The sequence below is a fragment of the Zeus faber genome, assembly GCF_960531495.2.
Source record: "Zeus faber genome assembly, chromosome: 2".
NCBI lineage: Eukaryota > Metazoa > Chordata > Actinopteri > Zeiformes > Zeidae > Zeus > Zeus faber.
Genome location: NC_137189.1, coordinates 35,237,390 through 35,264,730, shown reverse-complemented (window position 1 = coordinate 35,264,730; position 27,341 = coordinate 35,237,390). Strand labels below are relative to the sequence as shown.

The window sequence follows — 27,341 nt, the reverse complement described above, 5'->3', positions numbered from 1 at the left end:
TGCCCCCAGGGCCGAGCAGAAGGCCCTGGGGGATGCCAGGGCGGCAGAACACCTCGGCCACCAGCAGGTCTAGTTTGACGGCCAGGAGTTCCCGGTTGCCCACGTCATAATTGCGCTCGGGTGGGGTGAGCCTGCGGGAGAGAAAGGCACAGGGGTGGAGCTTACTGTCAGTTGGAGAGCACTGCGACAGTACCGCTCCTACCCCCGTGTCCGAAGCGTCCACCTCTACCACGAACTGGAGGTTGGCGTCGGGCTGGGCCAGGACTGGGGCCGGCGAAAAGGGACTTCAGAGGTCGAGGAATGTGGCCTTAGCCGCGGGGGTCCACTTGAAGCCCACTGCAGTGGAGGTAAGTGCTGAGATGGGAGCGGCGATACAGCTGAAGTTTCGGATGAAGCGCCGGTAAAATTTTGCAAACCGAGGAAGCGCTGGAGTTGCTTCCTATTTGCTGGGGTTGTCCACTCCATCACGGCGGCCACCTTCTTGGGGTCCATCCCCAGCCTCCCTCGGCCAATGATCAATCCTAGGAAGGAAACAGACGGAACATGGAAGACACACTTCTTGGCCTTAACAAACAGACGGTTCTCCAGGAGCTGCTGCAGCACCAGGCGTACGTGTTTTACGTGGTCGGAGAGGGATTTGGAAAAAATCAAGATGTCGTCGAGGTACAGAAAGACAAATGAGTTGAGCGTGTCCCGGAGGACATCGTTAATTAGGGCCTGGAAGACCGCTGGGGCATTTGACAGACCAAAAGGCAATACCAGATACTCGAAGTGTCCGAGCGGGGTGTTCAATGCGGTTTTCCATTTGTCCCCTTCGCGGATGCGGACCAGGTGGTAAGCATTGCAGAAGTCGAGTTTGGAGAAGTGGGTGGCACCCCGGATGGGGACGAAGACTGAGTCCATCAGGGGCAAGAGGTACTTGTTCTTGATTGTGATGTCGTTGAGTCCCCTGAAGTCAATGCAGGGATGGAGGCTCTTGTCCTTCTTGGCGACGAAGAACCTTGCGCCCAGCAGAGACGACGAGGAGCGAATGATCCCGGCAGCGAGAGAGTCATGGATGTAGGTCTTCATGGCCTCCTGTTTGGGCCAGGAGATGTTATACAGGCGACTGCAGGGGAGGCGGGCACCTGGCAGCAGGTTGATTGCGCAGTCGTAGGGGCGATGAGGTGGTAGGGATAGCACGCCCTACTTGCTGAAAAGGGAGAGGAGTCTTCTGGCGGCCCCCTTGCCGCAAACTGGGTGGTCGAAGACTCTCCTCATTTCAGGGGTGAACAGATTGTAGGAGAGACTCACGGGCCCCCCTGACTCCAAACCGCGGAACCCCAGCCGAGAGCCGCCAATCTCAGGCTGGAGATGAGGAATGCGATGCAGGCGCCATCGGAGGCGTACGACGATGGCTGCTGCTGGAAAACCACCGTGCACCACATAAGGAAGGCGTGGCAGGTGCCGAAATCGCTGTCGTAGGGCGCTGGAGCCGGAACGTGGGCCCCAGGGGGGACGAGGGAGGCTCTGGGAGCCGGGGGGCCACGGGAGCCGGAGGAACCTGCAGGCTGCTAACGGCCGCCGAGATGGTCCGGAGGGCCTGGTCATGTTGGCCAAGCCACACTCCTTGGTTCTGGAGTGCGTGGCGGAGCCCCTCTGTGTTTGATGGGTCCATGTTTTATGGCCAGACCGTACTGTCACGACCAGGGCTAGGAGAGACCCAATTGCACGACACAGGAAGACGGGAGGCAGATGAAGGTTGTTTATTAGCCCACATGGTGGAGCTGGCCGGGGGGACCCAGTTAGGTTGGGATGGAGCAGGTCTGGGCAGGGATGAAGATGACCGGGAGGAGGGGTCCAGGATCCGGGTGGAGAGACGGGGAATCGGGCTGGATGGAGAGGGGCGGACAGCCTTGGTCGACGAGTGGAGACAAGCAGGTAAACCGGGCTGGCTGGAGAGGGACGGACAGACTGGGTCGACGAGAGGAGACAAGCAGGTAAGTGGAAGACGAAACAAAGAGACATTAACTAGGGACTTGAAACAAGCACTAGGAGCTAGGAACTTGGAACTAGGAATGGAGCCATTCTTATCTTGTCTTATATTATTTTATCTTATCTCATCTTATCTTATCTTATTATCATCAAGAGTATGAAAATACAAGTTTTCAATTTCTTCTTTTGACAATATATCAACAGAAGAAACTTTGTTTAAAATGCAACATTTTAAATGTCATTTAAATAATTATGTTAGAATAAATAAAGCTAGTGACAATTTTGAAACAAAATCGATTGTGGCCGATGGTAACAGCTTCTTCCGGGCATTATCAGCAATTAGAGTGACTTATGGTGGTTAAACATATGAAAGAAAACTCCAATGTATATAGTGATTATTTAAGACATGACTACTTATCTGTTGAAAATTGTTTACAAGTATCACAAATCAAATATGTTGGAAGTTTGGCTACTGAAGTTGAATTGCGGATTATATTTATACTTATTTAAAAAAAAGTTGTGAAAATATTGTGTATCAAAGCCACATTTTTAAATGTAGACAGGAATTGACTTAAACCATGTCAATTAATTTCATTGTGAAATATTTGAGTTTTGAAATTCGGAAGATGGTGCTCATAATGTGTAATAAATCTATTAAATCTGAAAAGCACAAAGCCCATTGTGGAATATAAATTCCTGTACCTCCAGTAAAGAAAAAAACAAGACTTCAGACTTGAATATTCAAATTACCATGTAGTTGATGATGTAGTTGTGAAGAAAATCATTTAAACAAAAAATAATTATAAGATATAATTCCAATAATGAACGTAAGACACATAAAATACATTACACTGTTGTTAAATATAATACTTAACAATATTACAAAGAACAATTACTCAAATCTAGCAAAAACAAAGAATGAATAACACTGGTCAGATGTGAAAGAACAAAGCAAATATAAAAATGCAAATAATAAACATCATAAATTAAATGTAAAAAAGTAAAGTATAGACAAATGTGCAAATAATGAACAACATAAAAAAAGTCATATAATATGAAGTTAATAAATTCAAGACCTCTGAAGCTTATGCTGAAAATATAAAGCTATGAAAAAAAGAAAAAAACAGAAACAGAAAGAAAGAAAAATAATGAATTATGTTTGTTTGAGAACAATTAAGAGAGATGAGGGTTACGTTGGGAGAAGGATGCTGAGGATGGAGCTGCCAGGCAAGAGGAAAAGAGGAAGGTCAAAGAGAAGGCTTATGGATGTGGTGAGGGAGGACATGCAGGCGCTTGGTGTAAGGGAGGAAGATGCGCAGAACGGAAGGTGTTGGTGGCAGGTGAACCGCTGTGGCGACCCTAACGGGAGCAGCCGAAAGGAGAAGATGAAGAAGAGAGAACAATTTCGACAAAAGTATTGGTCCAGAATATGTATGTGCAAGTATGCCATTGACAACTTTTTCAAAATGTCAAAAAGAACAATATCTCAAAAGAGTAAAAAATAAATTGCTTCAACGTCTACTTAATGTATAACAGAAACATATTTTCACAAATGCACAACATTTTTTAATGAAAATTGTATTGAAAAATATGGACCTTCTGGTCAGCTATGGATTTGTTTCACTTGTCACTGCAAAATTATTTCAGGAAAAGTTCCTGAGGAAAGTTTTGTAAAAAATTTGACTTCAGCTGACTAGAAATAAAACACCTAAACTCAGTGGAACAGTACTTAATTGCAAGGAAGATGACATTCAAGAAAATACTAGCTTTGCCAAAGGTGGACAAAATAGCATTCATGGACCAGTCATGAACCGTTACAGTTTAACGGTGAACGGAATAATCCTCTTACCAAAATTAAATAACATCTAAACAACACAAACAACAATAATGAATATATGTCCATTGATAAGGTTGAAACTCCAGAATTAAGTTTAGAAGACGAAAACATTAATGAATCATTAACGAATAAACAACAGCACGGTATGTTTATGGACACATGTTGACAACGATTTGATATTGTACAGGAAGTGTTGGATCTGCACTTTGATGACATTTTGTCTGTATCACCTGCCAAAGGGAACAACCCTGTATGATTATTAATAGATGAAACCAATGAAGCAAAATGTTTCTCAGTTTTTTTCCCAAAAGGAATTGGTGCTTTTCATGATACTAGAAAATAAATATCGCGGTTAAGAAGATATTTAAATGCACAAATTCTAAATGCTGATGGTAGATTTGCCAAAAACTTATATAGATTATATTTTATATGGACAATATTTATCTGAGATTAATCAAGTTGTGTCCAATGTGTCAATTTCCTTGAGAAAAGGCTGTGACAGATAAAAAAATAATAATTACATTTTTTACATTACATTTAGTCATTAAGCAGACGCTTTTATTCAAAGCGACTTACAAGGGAGAATAACATTCAAGCTACATTGCGACAGAGATTAGTGTAACAGCAACATTAGTGTAACAATAAATACTGCAAGGCAGTGCTAAGTAATTGTAGGTCAGGACAGGAGGTACTCACTGAAGAGCTGGGTCTTCAAGTGCTTCTTAAAGACAGAGAGGGAGGTCCCTGCTCTGGTCATTTTTGGCAGCTCGTTCCACCAACGTGGAACTACAAATGAGAATAGCCTGGATTGCCGTGGCTGTATGGCCGGCAGAGCCAGGCGACGCTCATTTGAGGAGCGCAGCATCCGGGGGGCAACATGTGCTCTTACAAGAGCATTTAAGTAGGCGGGAGCATTCCCAGCAATCACTCTGTAGGCCAGCATAAGAGACTTGAACTTGATGCGGGCGGCTACAGGTAACCAGTGGAGCTCGATGAGCAGCGGAGTGACATGTGCCCTCTTTGGCTGGTTGAACACACCAGTCCACTCCTGTCCATACTTGAGAGTATGGACAGGAGTATGCTATGATTGACAGTGTCAAAAGAAGCTGATAAGTCTGGCAGAATGAGAACCGAGGATTTGGCAGCAGCTCTAGCAGTTTTTATGGCCTCTGTCACAGACAACAGGGCTGTTTCGGTGGAGTGACCACTTTTGAAGCCAGATTGAAGTGTATCAAGAAGGTTGTTTCTTGACAGGTACTCTGTAACCTGTCTAGAGACCGCCCTCTCTAAGGTTTTGGAAAGGAATGGGAGGAGAGAGACCGGCCGATAGTTTTCTACTTGATTGGGATCGAGTGAGGGTTTTTTGAGCAGTGGTGTGACCGGAGCCGCTTTGAAAGCGGAAGGGAAAGCGCCGGAAGTTAGGGAAGAATTAATCATATGTGTGATTGCCGGGGTGATAGTCGGTGATATGGCTTGAAGGAGGTTAGATGGGATCGGATCTAGCGGACAGGTAGTAGGACGGCTACATGTTAGTAGTTTAGATACCTCACTTTCAGCGAGGGGGGTGAAACCAGGGAACGATGAGCCTAGGGCTGGAGAAGACAGGTTGTGAGTAAGTTGTTTAGTGAATTGGCTGCAGCCAGGGTTGCGCTATCTTCCGGTTTAATCCATGTCTCAGTGAGAGCAAGGAGCTCCAAGGAGAGGTGGTTGGCATGACCAGAAATGAAGTCTGCCTTGTTAACTGCAGATTGACAATTCCACAAGCCAACAGAGAAGGAGGTCTTTGCAGAAGATGTTTGCTGCAGGGACCTGAGGTTACCCGGATTGCATCGGCGTATGGTATAACGAGGCTTTCTGGGTGACCTTGAAGTTGTAGGGATGCGGTAGTAGCACATTTAGTATGGAGGGAGAGAAAGAAGGCAGGTTTGCCTTGTTCAGTGTCCTTGCTTCGGTTGATGTGCAGAGGTAGACGTGCGTCTTTACACGAGAGCGACTACAAATGGGCCAACGCTTGAAGCTAACGCTTCAAGGGCAGGACCATAAATAGGTGATAGAATACAGCTGCTCATGTGATTAGGGTTGCACCTGGCTAAGAGCATGCCCACATAAGAGAGGACTTACCTGAATAGGGGGTGTATCTGGAACACAAGCTTGTTGGCAGATCAGCAAATAGCAGTGAAATGTGCAGAGTCAAACCAGTAGTCCAAGTTGCAATACTACAATACGAGCAGTGATACACTACACAGCAACCTCAGCACTAGAGCTCGACTCAGAGTTCAGTTTGTAGTGAAGGGTATTTATAGGGTAGGGTAAAATAATAGGATTACTTGATAAATGTTAGCAAATAAAGATTATATCTGAACAATTCTAAATTTCGATGCAGGATATAAATTCATGACCCAACGGAATTGTAGTCTATGCATAAACCTCCCATTTCAGATTTTAACTTACGTTGCACAAAGTTGCAGGCCTCAGACAAGAGACATGTACGTTACATTTTGTATTCACGTGTATGTGTCACATGTGTATTTTCAAGCCTCTATAAATTATGTACTTCACTAAAATTAAAGGCCTATTTGTTGTGAAAAATGTAATAACCATCAATGATGTCATTCTCAGGTTGGAGAAATACACGTAAAACTCATGAAGACGGCATTGTCAACCAAAATTGTGAATGTTCATGGAGAAAACAGGGAATTGCTGGAGTGCTACGTCGGTGACATGACGATGGTAATGAAGCTCAGCCTTTAGGAAGACCAAATTAAACATGTGACGAAAGGCCAATCGTACACAATGAAGATGCTGACGACCCTCCAGCAGGACGACTGTGTGTATTCTCTTTTCAAGTATTTTACTTACTACTTAATTAAGTATATTCATTTTTGGAGACTTTTGAGACTTTTGACTTTCACTCCACTACATTTAAAGCAAATATCTATACTTTTTACTCAACTACATTTCCCATATATTATTTACTATTCATTGTCCATATCAAGGTAAATGACTAACTAAACTATATACTATTGTAATGTAAATCACAATTAAGGAGCTCTCCTCCCAGAAAAAAGCTACAGCACTTGATACAGCGCTATGATATGCATAATAGACTTGTAAAGAGTTATATCAGGACACTATACGTATACGATGAGAACTTTTATTTTAACTACTTTGAGTACATTTACGACCAAGAACTTGAAATGACTTCCGTCGCACCACATTGCAACGAAACTATTCACTTCTGATCCCCCCTGCTTGAGAAACTGCTGCCGGTGGGTTTTTACCCACAAAAATGCTGACATGGCGTCTATAAATGAAGAAGGGCTAAAAACAAACAAAAAACAACACAAAGGTGGTGCAGGTGTGAGGAGAAGCAGACAAGAAGGAAGAGAGGAAGAGGTGATGAAGATTGGAGCTGTGCAAACTGTCTTGTTAGGCTTCATATAAAAGCGCCCGTCTGCCCGAAGGCCAAACAGTCTGCAACTTGCAACTGTATTTTTATAACCACAAAGCAAATATTAGCCTTCTTTGAGCTACTGTGGTGGGAAGTGGCTGTGCAGCGTGCACTCAGCGCACACACTCAATGCAAACGCTGGCTTAATATCTTTCATGTCTGGGAAACAGAGAGAGAGAGAGAGAGAGAGAGAGAGAATGGATGGCTATACATACAAATAATATAAAAATATAAATCTCTAACTCTAGTAGTGTTTCGTGTTGCGAGAGTATAATTAACTGGCTGTGACTGTGACATACATTTTGTTTGGTACTACCAACAAAATGAATGTTTTGGAAGTCGCTTTGGACAAAAGCGTCCAAATTGCATAATGTAATGTACTAATGGTACAGTCACACTGGCAACAGGCCACTGCAAAGCAACACGCTGCATTGTATTTCAAATGGAGCTCGGCCTTATCCAGCTGCAGGGGGCAGAGCGATGACCGGTGAGAAGCTGGGAGCTTCACGACGACAAGGAAAGTGGAGCATAATTCAACTTTATGCAAATGAGCAGTGCCGGGCAACAGCCTAATAGGAGTGAAGATATGCTGTCAATGGAATTTTTGGAATTGGTGATGAAGTAATCAAAAGAGGGGAGTGACATGAGTGCATTTTGGTTGGTTGAAGTCTAGACGGGCTGCTGCGTTCTGGATGCGCTGTAGAGGTCTGACAGAATAGGGAGGTAGTCCAGCCAGAACAGTGTTCCAGTAGTCAAAACGGGAGATGACAAGCGCCTGAACCGGGACTGATGTCACTTCCCTTGTTTTCCATTTGCTGTGGCATTGTAAACGTGTGTTTCCCATGCCAATAAAGCCCTTGGAATTGAATAGAGAGAGATCTTCAGCAATGTATAACAATGTGGAAAATCGCAATGCTATTAATTGGCTAGAGCAGACAAAAATTGTGTTAAAGCGATGAGTTATGGAATGCTTGTTACGTTTGAGTCAAAACGAGGAATATACTTGACAGCCGAGCCTTCCAAAATCTCAAGGGAGAGTTCATTTCCCCTCACACGGTGTGGTCCTGGAGGCCCCTTTTGACCTGTAAATCGTATGGATTGTAAAGACTGATTGACTGATTCAAAATCATCCTCTTTGTTTTAGATTTTTGTTGAAAGTTTTGTACTTTTGAAAAAATGCATTTTTATCTTAATCTCATACAATAGAAAAATCTCAAGAACGCACGAGTCAACTCAATTTTCTGGAGTAAATTGTGAAATTTAAATTTTTAATTTCAACCACTGGCTGCCATGGTTTTGCTGATGTGTGACGTTCCATTTCGAACCCCTCCCCCATTTTCCGTTGGGGAGAAAAATAAGCAGTAAGTGAAAATAGCACTCGATGGCCCTTAATTTTGGGTGTTTGGATTCTTGTTTGATAAGCACTTTTTCGTGCTTAGAGAAGCACATCGCTGCCTTATACATTTTTTTCTTTACCTTGCCTAATGCATAATACAGTACCTGTGTGTACATTAAATTGCCGAGCGGAGGCGGCAAACCAAAAATCTATGCAATCTCTAGCGGCTGTCACCCTTGCGGTGTCTTCTTCCCGCCTGACTTTACGTGTGCCTTGATTAGATCCTGAGGCAAGTTAAGCAGCCCCCCCATCCCCCCACCTCCACATTAGGAAATGAAGATTGCTTTTTCCCCCCAGCTTATTAGTGCAGAGGAGAGAGGTGGTGAGTGGGGTACACTGTTTGGGTGATAATTACAGGAGACCCCATTAGTGTTGTCCTACGGCCGGTCCCGTGCGGCCAATGAGCAGCTCAGAAGGATAATGCCCCGTTTTTATTTTTGGTGGGTTTTTTTGGTTATTGATGACTCTCACTGGACTGAAGTGTCAGAATTTAATGGCTGTGTGAAGTACAATGCACCTTCAGAAAGTAGCGGACAGAGGACCGCAGTCAAACTCAATTACGTTGAAAAGATTTCTACAGTTCAAGGGTAAGAGCTTGCTAAGTTTGGCTCAAATGTGAAAGTATATGCTGGGACATCTATGCTTATCTGGGCTAATAGCATCACCAAGACTTTTCTTGGTAATCTATACGTATCCCAGTGATAAGCAGGCAGAAGCCGAGTTCAGCTCATATCAATGTCAACAAGAATTTGTCAAAGCTTGCACTGATGTATTGTACAAATGAAAATATATTATGAAAATGAATACATTAATAAGCATGGGGAAAACCTGACTATACTGGTGCAGTAATAAGTATAATAGTATAATATAACAATGAAAATACCAATTTTGATGCGAGTAGTCATGGCCCACAATGCCATACTGAGCCTCAGGAACGAAGAGGTGTGACCCGATGCTGCCGTAGTTCATTTGACATACTTCATTAAGATTAGTTCCGGCAGGAATAATCTATTTGGCCCTCAGCCAGGCTTTAGGGGAAGAAAGACAGTTTGGATACATCACAAGTTATCTGTTGGGGAACCAGTTTGGACCAAAAAGCAGGAAACATGAATCCTAGGCTTTTTCGGCCAAGTTACATGATTTATTTGATGCTAACCCTAACCGTAAACCTAACCCCTTACTCTAAACCAAACCTAACACTAACTGTTGCCTCATTTCTCGGATGTCATCCTCTACAGGAGCGGAAGCGCTCACGGATGGCCATGGTGGCCGCAGACTATCTTTCGGACAAACGTATGTCTCTACCTCTCTTAAAGAGGCAGCTGAATTCTGCTACGCCGTGTCTCAGTCTGCAAGGGGAGCTGAGTAATCCACCGGTATTAAAATGACCTGGGCGGAAGGAAGGGCATTTGTTGTGAATTGATTGAATTTGTCATGAATTTATCTGAGACAGAACCCACACCATCCACCACAAAAACCAAACCGTAATGCCCCGACCCTGGACACATTCAAATCAACCCTCAAGACCTATCTTTTCACCATGGCCTTTCCCCATTAGTTAGTTTCAGTTAGTTAAGCTATCCCTTTGTTTTGTTGTTAATCTGGGGGGGGGGTTGCGTGTGCCTCGGTTCGGGCGACAGCTGTTCCGCGGGTTTCTACCACTCGGTGGGTGGAGAGAGATTCGAGGTCACAGGGAGACAGTCGGTCCCTTAGCCCTGTGGAATGGGGGGTAGGGTCACAGGGTGGTGGGGGTCACGGCGTCTCCTGGGCACATGGCCGGCATGCATAGGACAACGGGGGCAGACGGGGTGGCTCACCTTCGCTCGTGCCGTTTTGCATCAGCGCCGTGGGGCTTCAGACGCCTGTCATCTCGGGCCCCGAGTGGCTGCTGTACGGGTTGGGGACCCCCGTAGGTCATGAATATAAGAACCGGCTCATATGGGGGGTCACTCTTGCATCTCGGTTGGGCCTAGCGAGCAGCTTAGGGACTGGGACACACAGTGGTGGAGCTGCTGGTGTATGTCGGTACACCCTGTTCTCACTCACTCCTGCACCTTGTCCCTCAGAGACCCTGCCTCCCTATATATGGTGAGGAGATGTTTTAGTAACATGAGTGTTTATAGGGGGTACCCTACGGCAGGTGAAACCAACAGGATCGCCTGATTGTCGCCCTGGAGATGGGGATGGCCTCCTCCGGTGATCTTAATCTGTTTCCCCCCGCCACCCCCTTGCCCCTCTCCTGTAAAGCGACCTTGGGTTTTTTGAAGGGCAATATATAAAGTTTAGTTATTATTATTATTATTATTATTATTATTATTATTATTATTATTATTATTATTGATGTAGCCCAATACATCCTGAACTGCTCCATTGCAAAGAATGTGTGATATAATCTTTGATCAAATAAAATCAAATAACTGTGAACTGTGATTTGCTCCTTTCCAACAAGTTAATATAGGTCTCTGAGGTCCCCAATAAATGTTTTTTGTTTTGTTTTGCTGAAAATACCACTCAGATTATGCATTCTGGCCATTGTAACATGCCTCAAGGGCATCCTGTTCTGGAATGCTCTGTTTCAGTGGGTGGTTCTTCCCTCCTGAGGCGTCTAGCTCTGTAAGCCAATGGGGTTTGAGCATAACTTCCGTGTTCCGTTGTAGTTAGTCTCGAAACTTTCACTGACTTCACATTAGCAGTCCACCAAAATCAGTTAAATAATAAGCAAGAAAATATAGCTGCAGACAGTAGTACACAGGGTCCAGTTTAGTCATGTTAGGTATGTATTAGAGGTTCTGGAGGTTTCATCTGTGCTCTGTGATTATATGCGGGGACGTTTGGAGCGAACCCAGGGACTCTCTCCTCACCTCCTCATCTCTCTCACCACGGATTCTTTCTTTAATCGCTCTCTTTTTGCAGGGATGGGGGCCGCACCTGGTTTTGGGTTGGGAGGAGTGCGAGTTGGAGTTCAAATTGGCATTGAGCAGGCAGCTCTCTGGCCGGGCAGGACACAAACAGCCGATCACACAGCAGGAGCGCCGGTGCTTCTTTTGCTCTCTCCCCGGCCGCAGTGCTCTCCGGTCGGGCAGCAGGCAGCAAGGTTAGGCGTGCTGCTCCTGCTGTACGATTTGCTGTTCATGTCACATGTTTGAAGTGACTTACAGAGGTTTACAAAAGTAATCTAATGAAAGTAATTTTAGTGATGACTTTTTTCCTTGGATTAAATTTTCAATAATTTACATTTCCATGAAATTCAAAAAACATTGTGGTATTTCTGTGAGTAAGTACCATATCGCGGCTTCTATTTCTGCGACACCTCGCTGGATCTTGAACTCATCACTTACTCGCACAGCGGAGTGAACTCAACTCAACGTGGTCATGAGCTTTTGTGAACTTATGTTTTTTCGTATTTTTTTCATGAATCCGGCAATGTAATGGGGACTAATTAAGAGAGATAAACTATCAATCGAACAGATCCACAGGCATCTACCATGTAAGAAGGTACACAAAGGTATACATACACGCCTAGTTTGTAATCTTTAATTACTGAGCGACAGTCTACACTGCACACCATTGGGTGCCAATGTTCATTCTGAACCAGAACCGGCCCATTCATATTATATAGCATAATGACGTCATAAAGCGTCTTACTGTAAATCTCATCTCGTTCCATTTGTTTTCGAAGGTTGCCATTTCAGCGACGCACAACCACCTGGATACTTTGGGTCCGATTTGGTAAGTTTCTCATAAATTTCTGCTCTGTATGTGGATCGATTTGGATCATACTTAAACCACAAGATGTTTGGGACATACCGGTTCAAATGACACCACAACCGTGTTCATAACTTCTGTCATTGTTGTGATCCAGATAGTTGTAACCCTGTTATAGATAGTTTGGCTTCAATGACTCGGTTTTTCATTAATTTCTTCTCCGTATGTGGATTTGGATGAAAGTTGAACCACGAGATGTTTGTGACATCTGAATCTTGCTGAATCTTCACTCAATATGAAATCTACAAGACGACATTTAAAAGTTTGTCCTGACTTTTGTTGTAATGCTGCAAGCTTGTGTGAGACACGGGCACCGTACCAGGACATGCAGGGATGTTTTGTTTCTTTCAATTTGTAAGTGTCATAAAATAAAATAAAATAAAATAAAATGCATCTACAATAAAAGCCCACTATTTTTATTGTTTTTGTTTGGAGAAACAAGCGGATTGAGTGAAACAGATCTGCCCTATAAAGATGATCTATGAGAGGCTGATATCAGCTCGTGCAGAGAGCAGGGACGTGCATAGATATTTTGAGGGGCTGTTGCTCTAACCTGAAAAATGATCAACACCCACCCCAAGTTTATATATCCGTTTATGTGTGTTATGTGGTGGCCAATCAGACACCAATAAAGCAATGTCACGGTTCACAACTCGGTTAGATAATAAATAAATAAATAAATAAATCGATAGATAAATAAATAAATAAATAAACAACAAAATGGTAAACAAAAAATCTATTTGATATATGTCCTCTGCATTTTTTTTAAATCACAGCAACATAAGATATAAATAATCATGTTTTTGAGTGAATGATGGGTGATGCAGCGAAATGGCTTGGTAGATATTCTGAGCGAATAGTTATAGAAAGTGATGACTTACAGTGCATTCTTTTAATGCTGGCATAACAACAAAATGTTGGCTTAAAGATTTACAATCAGGATCAATTTACATCGGGTTAATATTGCAGTAGAGTAAATAAGAGTAATATTTGCTACTCACCCAACCCAGGAAAACTTTTGAATTAAATCTTCAGTAATTTGTGATTAGGAGCATGGATATTTTTGGACTTATTGCTGGAATATCCAAAACTGGCCATCACTCTAATGCCTTAACATCTTTAAAATTCCTCCAAATCCACAAGTGTGTGGGGCGCTGTGCGAAACGGTGTCATGTTAATCTTCAAAATGTGTCGAATTCCTTGAACGGGGGGAGCGAACACCAAGGCCAATAATTGCTCAGTTGTCGCAAACCATCTCCGACCAGAATTTGAGATGTGAAGTTAGACAGGATCCAGGGCTACACGGCTTAGCACGGGCAAGATGACGGTTCATCTGCTTGGCAATCACACTGACACTTCCACCGGGATAATTACCGCTTCCTCCCCCCACTCAAAATGGAGACTATTTTTTTCACCCATAACCCCCCTACATTTGGATGTATAGTTTTTTAATTGGGTAGTATTACTTAAACGGTGCTGTGGCAGGTCGACAGGCGGAGCGACATTAGGAGGAACGATGGCATTAGACAGACCCAGCTGCTTCCCCGCTTCCCCTCGGGCGTCATTTCAAAGGAATATGGCGCCTGCAGGAATGGAAAGGTAAAGTTAAATCGGAACTGAGGCAGTGGAAGGACGAGATCAAAGTCAAATTTTTTGGTTGCCAGGCGACTCGAAAAAGCGACGTGAAATGTCTTTGAAGTCACACAATGGACTTCAAATGTCCACGGTATCAGAGAGCATGTTTTAAAGGACCGCTCGGAGCAGGACAGGCTTTGGTTTAGCGAACTGAAATAGTCAACCGCACAGGAACTGTAATTGAGTCATTGCATTGTATTGCATTCAGTCGTTTAGTGCAGTGTTTCTCACCTGCTTCACTCCTTGGTGTGCCGGGAGAGCTCATCAGGTGCGCTGTGAAGGATTTTGAGATTCCACTTGAAAGAAATAATGTAAACCAGCTCTTTTGTTGCAATATCAAAATTGCAAGGCTGCACCAATTCATGAATTAATCAGTTCCAGCTCTGTGTTCATCAGATTCACATTCACATTCATACTTTATTGTCCCCCAGAGAAAACTTGTTTTCACAGTCAGTTCATAGACAAACACATAACACAAAGACACATACAACTACCAATCATATGAACAAAGTACTGAGATATAAAGTTTATTAAGGGCAGTGATGGCCCAGGGCACAAAGGTCTTTCCAAAACCTGCCTTTGTATTGATCATAGATGTATATCTGCAGCCTGATGGGAGGGGTAAAGGGCCTGGTCGGGATCAGGTGCTATGATGGCAGTGTGAATGAGGGCTGGGAGGTTTGGGGTGGAGAGACGGATGATCTTGGAGGCTCTGTGTGTGGTTTTGAGAAGTTTGTTTCCGTTAGAGACGGTGAGCATTGGTGACGTAGAAAATGGAGCAGTAGCGGTGGATGCTATGACGATGCTATGATGAGGAGCTGGAGGTGAGGTCTGCCTTGGAGTGCCCTGAGTTTGCGGATGGCGAAGATGAAGAGCCTCTTTTGGCAGCTTTTATAGGTGTATTGGGGTGGTAGTGTGCTGCTCAAAGTGGATTTTATTGGCAAGTGTGATTCCAAGGTATTTGAAGCTCCACGCCATCTAAAAACTGTTTTGCTGTTGGTGAAGATGGGGCAGTGGGGTTATTGGAGAAGTCAATTATGAGTTCCTCAAGCTCAACTATTACTAGCCTTTTGTCTAGATTCGGTTCTTGACAAATTACTCAGTAAAGGAAAGTTTGTTTGATTCAGTTGATGTAATGCATGGTGAGCGAGAGAGGACTTCCGGTGAACGATGAATGAGAGTGAGTAGAGTTGGATAGCTGTGAGTTGTGAATGGAATTCTCACAAGAATCATTTAATTCTGTCAGTTGAATCTGTCCGTGGAATGTGTAATTGAGTCACATTCAATATGAATTGTGCCAAATACCGAGATCTTTCTTACCATTGGCTTTAATTTAGTCCTCAGTTATTATTTTCAATTCATTCCCTTACTCGGTTGCCCACTCTCATGCCGACACTCCCGTCTCCCGAGTCATTTAGAGGATTTGTTCGCTCCGAACGGATCGTTCGCAAGTCGTACATCAATAACTATCAGCAGGCAATAATGATAAGCTCAGTTCTATGCATTCTATGTATTTGTTGACATTTTTAGTGGTAAAATGGATAGTGGTGTGCCGTGGGATTATTTAATTGTAAAAAAAAAGTGTGTGATGCCAGAAAAAAGGTTCAGAAAGACTGGTTTTGCAACATTTGTAAAAAAAAGGGACTTATAAATTAAGAAATTACGAATTTGTCATCAGTATTCAAATTGATGGTACATCGCAGACTTCCTCAGAAAAGCATTCAATAGGAGCAAGTAACCCTGGTCACCTTTCTTTTTTTTGAGTCAATTTTCTTTTCTAGACGGTCTAGAAGTTCCCATCGTGACATTGTCTCGCACACAGGTGTAACCTCCAGGTTCAGAAAGTACAATCAGCTGCAGTACTTTGAGTCAGCCATCTTGGATTCGGGAATTAGCATAGACCAGAGGTACTAAGTAAGAGTAATGAGCTGGCTCAGTGGGTGGGTCAAGCAACACGGCAGGATCGTAACTTTCCAAACCCAGAATTGTCCACCTTTGGGACCACATTTTCACCTGGTGTGCTGAGATGGAATGAGCTCAAGTCGTGCTGTTACCCTCTTGATAGGCAAACCGATCCTGGTAACCACTGTTCTCCAAAAAAAAAAAGCAATGAATGTCAATATGGAAAACACCAAAGTCTTTGTACAGTCATACATATATGAGTGCATACATATACACACAAAGTAATCACATTACAGTTGGGAATCAAACAGTTATGTCATTACTTGTTAGAAGTGTTAAACAAAGTTTGCTTCAAGAGTCTTTAATTAGCTAACCAAACTGAGTGGCAAAAATTAAGGCAGCACAAAAATGAACGCTGGGGTCATTAAACCAAACAGCAATGTCCATCAGGGTTTCAGTACTTAATTCCCCAAAACAATTACGGTACAGAACATAAACAGAAACAATTACAAACAATCTAACAACACGGAACAATCATGCATAATACTTTAAAATGTATACTTAACAATAAAACTTATAACTTAACCTCAAATGTCTGAACACACTGCATGGTGGGGAACAAGAAGGCACAATGCTGAGTGCTATACCGCCCGTCAGACAGTCCTGCGGAAGTGAGACGTCATGGAAGTGGTGCGCTGCTAAATTCCACGTTGCCGCCACTGCCCACAGCACGGAGAGCTCCTCCCACCGCCACCCCCGCCCTCTGGGTGGTCTACAACGCCATGGGCCACCACAGTGGTCTACACCACCCCTGAGGTCCGAACTGTGTGGCAATTACATGACAATGCACCTCAGGCAATGTTGCGGAGTAAAGCAAAAGTAATTTAATGAGTAGTGTAACAAATTAGTTTCTACAGCAAAAAAACTCTGACACGTTGAGGCATGGACTCCACAAGACCTCTGAAGGTGTCCTGTGGTATCTGGCACCAACATACAGTATATGCAGCAGATCACTAAGTCCTGTAAATTGCGAGGTGTTGCTCCAGCACATCCCCTGATGCTCGATCGAAGTGGACCCTAACCCTGGCCATCCACATGATGTAGAAGAAGACGTTATTCATCAGACCAGGGCACCTTCTTCCATTGCTCCATGGTCCAGTTATCACACTCACGTGCCCATTGTAGGCACTTTTGGCGGTGGACAGGGGTCAGCATTGTCACTCTGACCGGTCTGTGGCTACGTAGCTCAATATAACCCCCACACAACCCCAGAAATTTGTGCTACAGTAACTCTTCTGTGGGATCGGACCAGACGGGCTAGACTTTGCGCTCCACGCGCATCAATGAACCCATGGGCGCCCATGACCCGGTTGACGGTTCACCAGTTGTCCTTCCTTTCTTCCTTCCTGTTTCCAACACACCAACTTTAAGAACTGACTGTTCACTTGCTGCCTAATATATCCCATACCTTGACAGGTGCCATTGGAATGAGATGATCAATGTTATTCACTTCACCTGTCAATGTTTAAAATGTTGTGGACGGTGTATGTCATAATTATATAAAATCTTCGCCCCCAAAATCGAAACACTACTCTATGTAGTGTTTCATAAGTTGCAACAATTTTTGGGGCACCAATCCCACTGTTTTTCAGTTCCGATCCGATTCTGATAAATATGTGCCGATACCGATACTGATTCTCATACCAGAGCTGATACCAGACCTGTTTTTTGTTATTATTTTTGGTATTATGCCTAGGGTAACATGAGGCTGTAGTAAACCACACAGCACTTTTATTAAAAGAGCCAAAAGTATGCACAAATCTATTAAATTGAAATGTATTCCAAAGCAATTTATTTGCACAGAATGTTAAGTTGGCTTTTTACCACATATTACCTTCCCATACAAACATGTGTAGGTTTTCAAAGTGAAATTTGGAAGTGAAAACTGGACGCAACCGGCAAGCCGAAGGACGTCTTTGTGCGGTTTTTAATTCTCATCCGGTGATTTATTTCAGTGTGGTGCTGCACAAATAGAACTACAACTCCCAGTAGCTCTATGGCAGTGTATATTATATACACGTCAGAATTGTGACGTCTTATTTTGAGGACTAACGCAGCTGAATGGCTTCTTCAATCCGTGACGGTTTGCCCAACTCCAACTGTCAGTTCCTATTTGCACATTGCGCTTTACAGGTTAAATATTTGCCGAGTTGAATTATCGAGGAGGCAGACCATTAAATTAGCAGAATATTGGTATGGAATTTGGTTTGGCACGTGGATCAGCAACGCCAGTCCGATATCTGATGAGTGAATGACGTCAGTATCAGGACCCGATACCAATATTGGAAGATCGGTCTCATCTCTAGCACAAGATGACATGTTACATTGCATTTGATTCACAATTCCGCAAACAAGCACAAAGCTTAAGGCAAAAGGACAAATTGGATTTCAGCAGCACAAAATGATGGCGACTTGTCTTGCCGTGAGCTGTCTTCCCGTTTGCTGAATGGCAAACACAATCTCCTATCTCGGCCGCACTTCACAAAATGAGGTATGCTAAAAAAAAAATAAGACCCAGTGAATAAGATAACAGCGGTCTAACTCCCGGCTGTACTCGATAATTAATTTTGTTTAATTGGAATGTCTTTGTTTGACAAACGTGCTGATTAACACTTGAGCTTTGACTCAAATGTTTAGTATAGAGGCACTGCCCTTTCTTTTGAATTCATGATGTGTAAAGTGCTTTAAAGGTAACTAATACTAATAAGCTCAGTACACAAAGTAGTTTTTGAGCACATTGCTTTTTACTTATATCTGACGAATTAACCTCATCAATACTTTCACCCTACTGCTTCAAAGTGGATCAAAATACCTCATTTTGTTTGTTTATAACAAATTAAATACAAAAATCAGCAGAGGAACAATATGTCTACACGCTTAAGGCTTAAACAAGCTTTTAGAGAAGCTTTTAGAAACCGCTGTGTTTACTTTGAATAAGTAAACAGTTTCAATTTGCTCCGGTCATTGAGCGGCCTCATCTATTCATTTTATTTTAACATATTGTGAGTGGAAAAAAAAAATTCACCATGACTTTACACTGATTTCAGATTTAGAAATATTGAAAGACACTGGGTGGATAGTAACTTGAACTCGAGTACCAATGGACTCCATACTTTGTTATTTTTACTGAAGTTGTTTAATTTGAAGTGCCGTGTCCCTCTGTCGCCGTCCCCTCTGAGTCATACATTCACATGGACGACAATTCGCATTGGGAAACCTTCCTTCAGCCACAGGCTGATGAAAAGAGGCATCAACAAGAGAAGTGAGGGAATTGTCAACAGCATTTTTCCGTTGTTGAAAAGTTACAAAATAAGTGTTGAGAGGTGGGGTACGGGGCTTCTGGAGGCCATTATCATTACCTTCGCCCGACTTTGGAGGAATGTGTTCCTCACCACTTGACTGTTCAGCATATATATTGGCTGTAAAGATTTCATATTCATCTATTAAGGGCTGCTGCTACCCAGGGAGGGAATGCAATCAACTGGCTTCTCCGCCGAGGTATTTACCTGCATCTTAATTCCTGTTTGGCGAAAAGCATGGTGGAGGAGGGGAGTGGTAGGGTTTGTCTGGTGTTGTCCTTAGGGGTAGCAACTTAGACCTCTTTACCTCCCACCCCCCATTCCCTCCACCAACTCCCATTTGGCGTGCTACCTTGTCGCCGTGGTGATCGATATGCCACGATAATGGCTGCCTGGAGAGCGGTGCACTTGAATGACAGTTCTGGGACCGTGCTTGAGTGATGGAGCTCTGTTGCCAGCTTAATTAACTTCCAGTCGAGTCTTGAGTATTCACACCCGCACGCGCGCACACACACACACGCACACACACGCACATACACACACACACACAATCGGCATCACCCCCTTCCCACAGACACACACACACACACACACACACACACACACACACATACACTCTGCATAACCCCCCCCCCACACACACACACTGCATTACCCTAAGCATAAACAACATGCCAATTAAAGGCCTCTGCACTGCTTTGTTTGCACATAAGTCTGGAAATAAATATTCATTTGAGCAACCATCGGGCTTGGCTTGGTGGATAATATATTATGGATCAAACAATTTTGCTAATGAAAGAAAGTTTTCTTCGTTTTTTTTTTTTTTTGCATTTTGCGCCTTTGGAGAGGGGGGTGGGGGGTTGGGGCGTTGGCAAGCGTCAAAGGAGATTGTATAGAGACATCCGCTGTCCCTTAGCGATGGCAGATTACTATTAAAGATTTCAATTTTCCCCCTGTCACTTCAGTTTTAAGTCAAAAGCTAATTTGCTCGGCTTTGCTCGTTGCAAAACGGATCGATATATTGAACGGTGAAAGGGGAGATGGGGTGGATGAGGGGTGGTGGTGATGGTGGTGGGGCTTAGCCCCGGTATGCAAATGTCAGGGAAGACCTTGGTACTGCAGAAGAACCACTTCACCGTTCAGCCCAGAAGTGCGTCTTTTGAAAGCCTAAAAGAGTTACAGAAATCGGCTGAGCTGGCAGGCTTGGCATTTGCAAATTGAATTCAATATTTTTTAAGTTTGCGAATGCTCCACAGCCGGTATCGAGGAACTCGCAGGTGGAGAGCAACTTTCCTGCCCCCTGAAGGAGGAGCATCATGCAAATGATTTCTCTGGAGGTGTGATGTTAAAGGCTTCTGTGTGTCACACAAACCCAACAGTTACTAAATGGTCAGTGTGTGTTGTTTCCCGCCCGCAGTGGTGGCTTATTGGAAGTCATTAGTCGGCCTCATCGGTATGAGGGGAAAACGAGAAACATGAATTTGACGAGGCCCCCGGCCACTGGTGTTCAAGTTGCCCATTTGGAAATGTCATGGCTTACCACTGAACCATATTAAAGGAAGACTCTGGTAGTTTGTAACCTAGACCTTATTTTTCAATCTTATTTCCCTCTCAATACTGAATAAATTAAAAATATTTTAATGCCAATCACTCAGGTTGACACCTGAAGAGCAAACAAATACGGCGTAGCTTGCGGAGCTAGTTCTGTCATAAAACTTGACGGCACCACATGGTTCCACGCCCTTATTTGGGCGGCCTATTTAAGCAACCAATTCATAATAGCTACTTGCTTTGTTGTCTGCTTGCTTTCTGTGTTGCTGCGCTCCCTCCGCCTCCCATGCATCCACCCTTTGGGCTCTACTCTTCTATCCAATGGGGGGGATTCAAGTTAATCACTCCTATATTTCTAGCTCATTAAGTATGTCTATATTTGTTGTACACCTGGCCGGGAGTGATGAGCAGTAGAGCCCAGACCCCAACCCCAAACGATGCAAAATGAACAAAGATCATTTTTGAATTAAATCTAAGAGTTGTGGTTTAATAAAAAAGAAATTCAAGAGGTTTTTCCCTTTTTTTCCTTTTAGGCTCAGAAGAAGCAATCTGCAATGAAGCTGCCAAAATTAGGTCTAACTGCTATGCACAAAGCTGTGTTTTTGTATTGTGTTTGCAGCAAAGCAGTTCAGTTTTATTTGAATTATGCACACAATACTTCCTAGTCACATACGACCACACGCGCAAATTTACATATGCACGACCATATCATGGACCCGATAAGGTTCAGCATTCATTCTCTCTCTTTCGTTTTTCTTTTTTTTTTTTTTAGAAAATACTGTGATATTTTATTAAAAATGCTGCAGAAAAAGTTTATACAGGTGTCCAGCCAGAAATATTATCTCTATCACTTAAGGCAAAACCGCAAAACAAATATAAGACAAACTAAGGATTTCTCAAAATCTACATTAAAACCCTTGGTATCATGACTGTTTTAGGGACCAATGGCAAGAATATATATATGTTTTATAGAATTTACAAATGTTGCTTAAAATCCTTTTTTACGTACTTCATTTTGATTATTTTTTTATTTTGTAATAGGATGCAGAACTGGAAAAAGGGTTAATGTTTTTCAATTTACTGTAGTTTTTTTTTTTATAATAATATCATTAATATTTACACTCATTCACTTGCTTTTGTAACCCAAAATATCACAAGCCCGGCACAATACTTTACATATTGCTAGCATATGACAATTTAAAATATCTAACATATACTTCTTTACAAACATATCCAACTAATATTAATACCAAAAAATTCACTGCCTTTTTATTTTTATTTTGTTTCTAAATCATACATTGCTGGTCACATTGTAAGCTCAGGCAGCGTTGAGATTGCGAGACATAAAAAGCCGACAAATTAAACTATTAAAAGCGTAACAAGATGGAGGTAGGTAACAGGTGGTGGATCCAGCTAGAACAAAATGGTGGACAATGGAGCGGGTATAAAGCTCTTTGTGGGACGTGCAGATGTCTCTGGAAACGGAAACAAAGGAGCGGAGGAAAGAGCAATGGAATGGTTGCTATAGAGACGCAAAATGTGAACCGTCATTGGCTGGGATTGCGCTCGCATTTTGGCCCTTTAAAATCGCAAAAAAAATGAAGAATGGTTGATTTATGGTATTTACACGCATGTCAACAGAAAGCACAAGCTAAAAAAAAATAAACCAAAAAATAAAAACAACCATAAAAGCTTGTTTTAATATCTTCTTTTTTTTTGTTCAATTTCCACTCACAGCAATATACTTTTTTTTTAATCTATGTTCATTTTTTTTTTTTATAAAGTTTTCATAAATACATTTCAGGCTGGGGGTTTGTTTGAAATTCTGTGCCCAAGTCAGCTGTATACATCAAATATGGAGGATTCATGAAGGGATGGTGTATCACTTTAGTTAGTGATGTTCGATTGTTTCTGTTGAGCAAATTTCTGCCACTGTTCCACCATTGTGATAATTTATGGCATAAAATGCCTCAGAAAAGACTTTTCTTGTCGAAACGGTCCCAATGTCCACTTGTTCTAAGTTCATCGTCGCATATCCCCCGGGTTGCCTATTCTTTTGGTAAAACTCTCCTAAACCCTTTTCGTTCAGCTCCAATACTGTTATTACTATAGGAACATTCACTTGGATTTATTTTTTTTTAGCAGTAAAAGTCCATATTTAAGATTTAGATATACTTTCTTGAGAAGGCATTGTAGCAAAATAAAAAATCTCATTTACTGAGAGTCGTCACGGAGTCAGTCACACACCTATTATCCGTGTAAAACTTTGTTCTTGCGCCCCCTGGCCGTGCCCCCAGAGAGGGCTTTATAAAAACCTTGGGAGCCTGGGAGCTATACCCTGGTGGTGGAGTGGCCGTGGGGCAGGTTGGTACTGTTCTGGCCGCCGCCACTGAAGGTGTTGAAGTTGTGCAGGGGCTGCATGGCTGCCAGGGAGTTGGGGATCATGGTGATGGTACTGGGCGTCATCAGGGGGATGTCGTCGGGCGAGCGGCGCAGGGTGAGCGTGTAGTCAGGCGGGCAGGCCAGGCGCAGCGCATCGTGTGCCTGCTGCAGCACCTCGCCGCACTCGTGGTGGTGCTCGTGCTCCAGCTGTTGCTGCTTCATCTGCAGCGTCATCAGCTCATCGCTCTGCAGGTGCGCCACGTCGTTGGTGCCGGCCGAAGCGGTGGGGAGCACCCCCACGCCCCCGCAGCCGCTGACGCCGCCCGGCGTGGAGTTGCGCTGTGGCGTGGGCACGCGCCGGTTGGAATCATGTCGCCGCTTGTCCTTCTTGTAATACAGTGCGGCGAAGGCCAGGATGTTGAGAAAGAGGAGTGAGGCGCCCACGGCGATGGTGACGCTCAGCTCGGTGGAGTAGTCGCGCTTGGTCTCGATGACCACAGCCGACTCGTCCGTCAGGTCACCGCTCTTGCGCTGGTCGGTGGTCTGCTTGGTGTTGGCGGGCGGCACCCCTGGGTGGCGGGTTGTGGAGGGCCAGTTGTTCTTCCCGGGGAAGCGCTTGGTGTAGGGGTAGGGCGTGGTGTCCTGCGGGGGGATCTTGGTGGTGGTGGAGACGTACTGGAACAGCTCATTGATGTTGTGCAGGTGAGGAACCAGCTCCAGCCAGAAGGCCACCTTGGTGGCACGGTAGTGGTCTCGGACACGTGGCTTTAGGCCGATGTGCAGGTACAGCTGATCCTTGGGGTTGTACTTCGTCCAGGCCACTTCCTCAAAGCGGTTGGGCTTGGTGTGGATGAACTTTGTGTCCTGTGGGACCGGCTGATTCGGGTCTCTAAGCATGGAAGATAATAAAAGAGAAGAAGCTCTTGTCAAAATTCATCTACGGATAAATACAGTAAACCAAACAAAAACTTTCAAGTAAAAAAGAATCAATTCATGACTGAGAGAGGAGAACAAGATATTGCAAATGAAAAGTTTGATCTCAGGGAATATGTGAACAATACAGCACACAATTGGCTTGTGCAATTTTGACACCTTAAAAACCCTGAATTACAATATAGTACCCAGTATCACCGTCTACCATAGTGGAGGGAACAGGGAATATTTCAAATCACAAAGTCCTGGAGGCCTGGAGCAATTTTAAACAATCTTAATCCAAATCCACTGCATTTAGCAACAAACTTTTCAGCCAGGGGACCCGATACTGACTTGAGTTCAATTAAACAATCTTCATGTTTAAAAAATATGCTCACTTATGCTCTGCAATCATTTATTAACTATTAGATAAAAAATATCTTCAATAAAAATCCACTTTAATAGATTTACATGAGTTAACCATGATGATAGACTGGTGTTTTTTATCCACTATGCTACGGTTTAGGTATTATCTGACCAGAGTAATTGTATACCCGGAATGACTATAAATGTATGGCTACAAATGCTACAACTATAGCTATCAATGTATTTTCATTATCATTGGTACGACGCATCAACGCATTTATACACTTAAAGACATAACCTAATAGTATTTAGTACACTATAGTGGTGTGGTTTTCAACTACTGTACGGCTCGGCAGGTGTGCCGTGAAATGCCGTCAAATAACACACAAAAGAATAATGGAAATTTGCTCTTGTGTTACAGGATAACAACCGCAAGGCTGTGCTAATGCCGTCACAGTCAGGTTACCAGCTCTGTTTCGGAAAAGAGAATTAGTTGGGATGTATCATTTTTTTTGTAAGATTCAATTCTTCACAAGTCACTCATTAAAAAGAGAGTTTGATTTTCCAAGTCCGTTCCTTTGATTCAGTTGGTGTAACACACGGCAAGCGACAGTCAGAACAGAGTCAGTTGACTCTTAGTTGTGAATGGAATTCTCCCAAGAATAATACAATTCTAACAGACAACTGCCATAATTATGTGCAAGTGTGACGCACCGCCAAGTTGTCTGACAGAACTAGCTCCACAAGCTACACCTCATTTCTGTCAAAATTACATACATTTGTAATAGTAGGATTAGAGCAAGGCAGTAACATTTTATAAGAATTGTGACAAATGCCTCTGTTTTTGCCTTGGACTTATTTAGTCCTCAACAGTTCTTTTCAGTTTGTGAGTTGAAGTTTAACTCGCTCGACTGACTGACGAGTGACTCCCGAGGCATTTAAAAGATCTGTTCGCTATGAACGAATCGTTTGCGAGTCTTGCATCACTATCTGCAAATAGGTCCTTAAAATGAGCACAGTTATGGCATGTTTCAGCCATTTTTATTGGGAGAAAAAAGGTTGGGAAACACTGCAGAATGGTATATCCACAAGCACAATTACAATAGTGTAATTCTGGAAAAACAATGTTGTTTTAGGCTTACATCATCTGCATGGTAAATACCTAAGGCAACATTTCAACATTAAAAGCACAATTGTAATTGTAGCAAACAAATGTTCTCTTGCGCTGAAATAATGCTGTATGTGTTGTGAGTGAAGTGATCAAATAAGTAGGGGTGGTCGATACCGCAGAATTTGGTTTCAGTCCGATTTTAAGTAATCCCAGGGCAGAATCATCGATATCGATAATGATACTAGGAGGTTTAAGTTCCCATAATTTCCAGAATGCATTAAACAATGTTTCACAACATTTTTTACATTTTTCGTGATATTGATGGTTAAAGAATAACTACCCTAGTTTGATAGGAAAAAAAATACACTACTAATGAAATAGTATGGTTAATAAATAATTACGTGACTCTATTCAGACACATTTTTCAATTTAATTTGTATGATATAATATGAAACAAGAAATATTTCTGCTCTGTTCCATTCTGCTATTATTATAATCCTTGTTATTAGTCATGCATTTATTTTTCCGCAATTTAAATTTGGGCTCCAAAGTGGTGGTGGTGGGGGGGGGGGCAGCGCAACCTACAAAAGTCTCAGTATACTTGACTCTTAATGTTATTACCAAAGGGAGATGTTTCTAGGTTGTATTTAACAAATACGTTACAGGAAAGAAAAAAAAAAAGAAATGGGCTCTCAGACGGGAGGCCTCTCCCATCGTTCAAAGAAGCCGGTTCATAGAACCGACACATGACTGCTACTTCTGTTCTACTGTGTACTACCACTGTACACTACTGTTCGCATGGTGAACGGGAGATCCTTTCCGCACACACGATGCCCACTTGGAAGCACAATTTCAAAGGTGACGCAAACATTCTAAAATGCTAACAGCACCCAACGACATAATCAAACACAAACAGCTGTGCCTGTCTAAAACCTGCAGTATCAGCGAAAATCTACAAAAATTCTGAATTGAATGCAAATGTGTTGAAAACTCAAAATGTAGTATTTCAATTTCAAAATTCAAGCCTAAAAATTTGTTTTTTTATATTGTTTTGATTATATTTTTCCTTTTGTTCGCCACTGGATTGATTTTGCTTGACACAATCAAATTCCAGAGACATCGCCATGGTTACATACTGTAGGTTCCAAATACCCGAGTTATCTGTGGTTAAAGATTGCATCACCCGATGGAATAGTTTCATAAAGCAAGAGACGGTGGGATTCTGTGTTGTGTGATTTTTTTGAAGATGCCAGTGGAAAAAAAAGTCTCCAATGGAGGAAAATATTTCCAGAACCAACTGCCGGAGCTCAGTTTCTGCTTTCTATCAGAGCAACTTGTGTAAGGACTGACCACACAATTTGAAGACTACTCAAACGGCACAAAGATATTATCTTTCTGCTCTCCTGGAAACCTGAAACAGAGTTAACATTCAAAATCAACGGCCATTACCTTATCGCCCGACTTTCAAAAACCAGTCCGTTTTTTTTCTGGAATCTTCAAACTGGGCTTTTCGTTTAAAATCTTAAAAGGCCATGATGCGTAACACAAAGTGTCCATTAGATTCACTTAGCTCTGATTTGTTGCATATCCAGGGAGGCGTGTGTGGGTGTGTGTGTGTGTGTGCGTGTGTGTGTGTGTGTGTGTGTGTGAGAGAGGGAAGGCGTCTCCAATGGAAATACCAAAGAGACAACTCATCTCGT

General features: G+C 42.9%; 1 protein-coding gene across 2 annotated transcripts in view; it reads right to left on the bottom strand.

Moving 5' to 3' along the window:
- Positions 1-23,179: 23,179 nt before the first annotated feature.
- The window catches only part of nlgn4xa (neuroligin 4 X-linked a), a 70,304-nt gene continuing 66,142 nt past the window's right edge, over positions 23,180-27,341 (bottom strand). For both annotated transcript variants that reach the window (XM_080024474.1, XM_080024475.1), the window contains one exon: positions 23,180-24,141. In XM_080024474.1, coding sequence (XP_079880600.1) covers positions 23,202-24,141 — 940 coding nt within the window. In that variant the 3' untranslated portion in view covers positions 23,180-23,201. The remainder of the gene's footprint in view (positions 24,142-27,341) is intronic.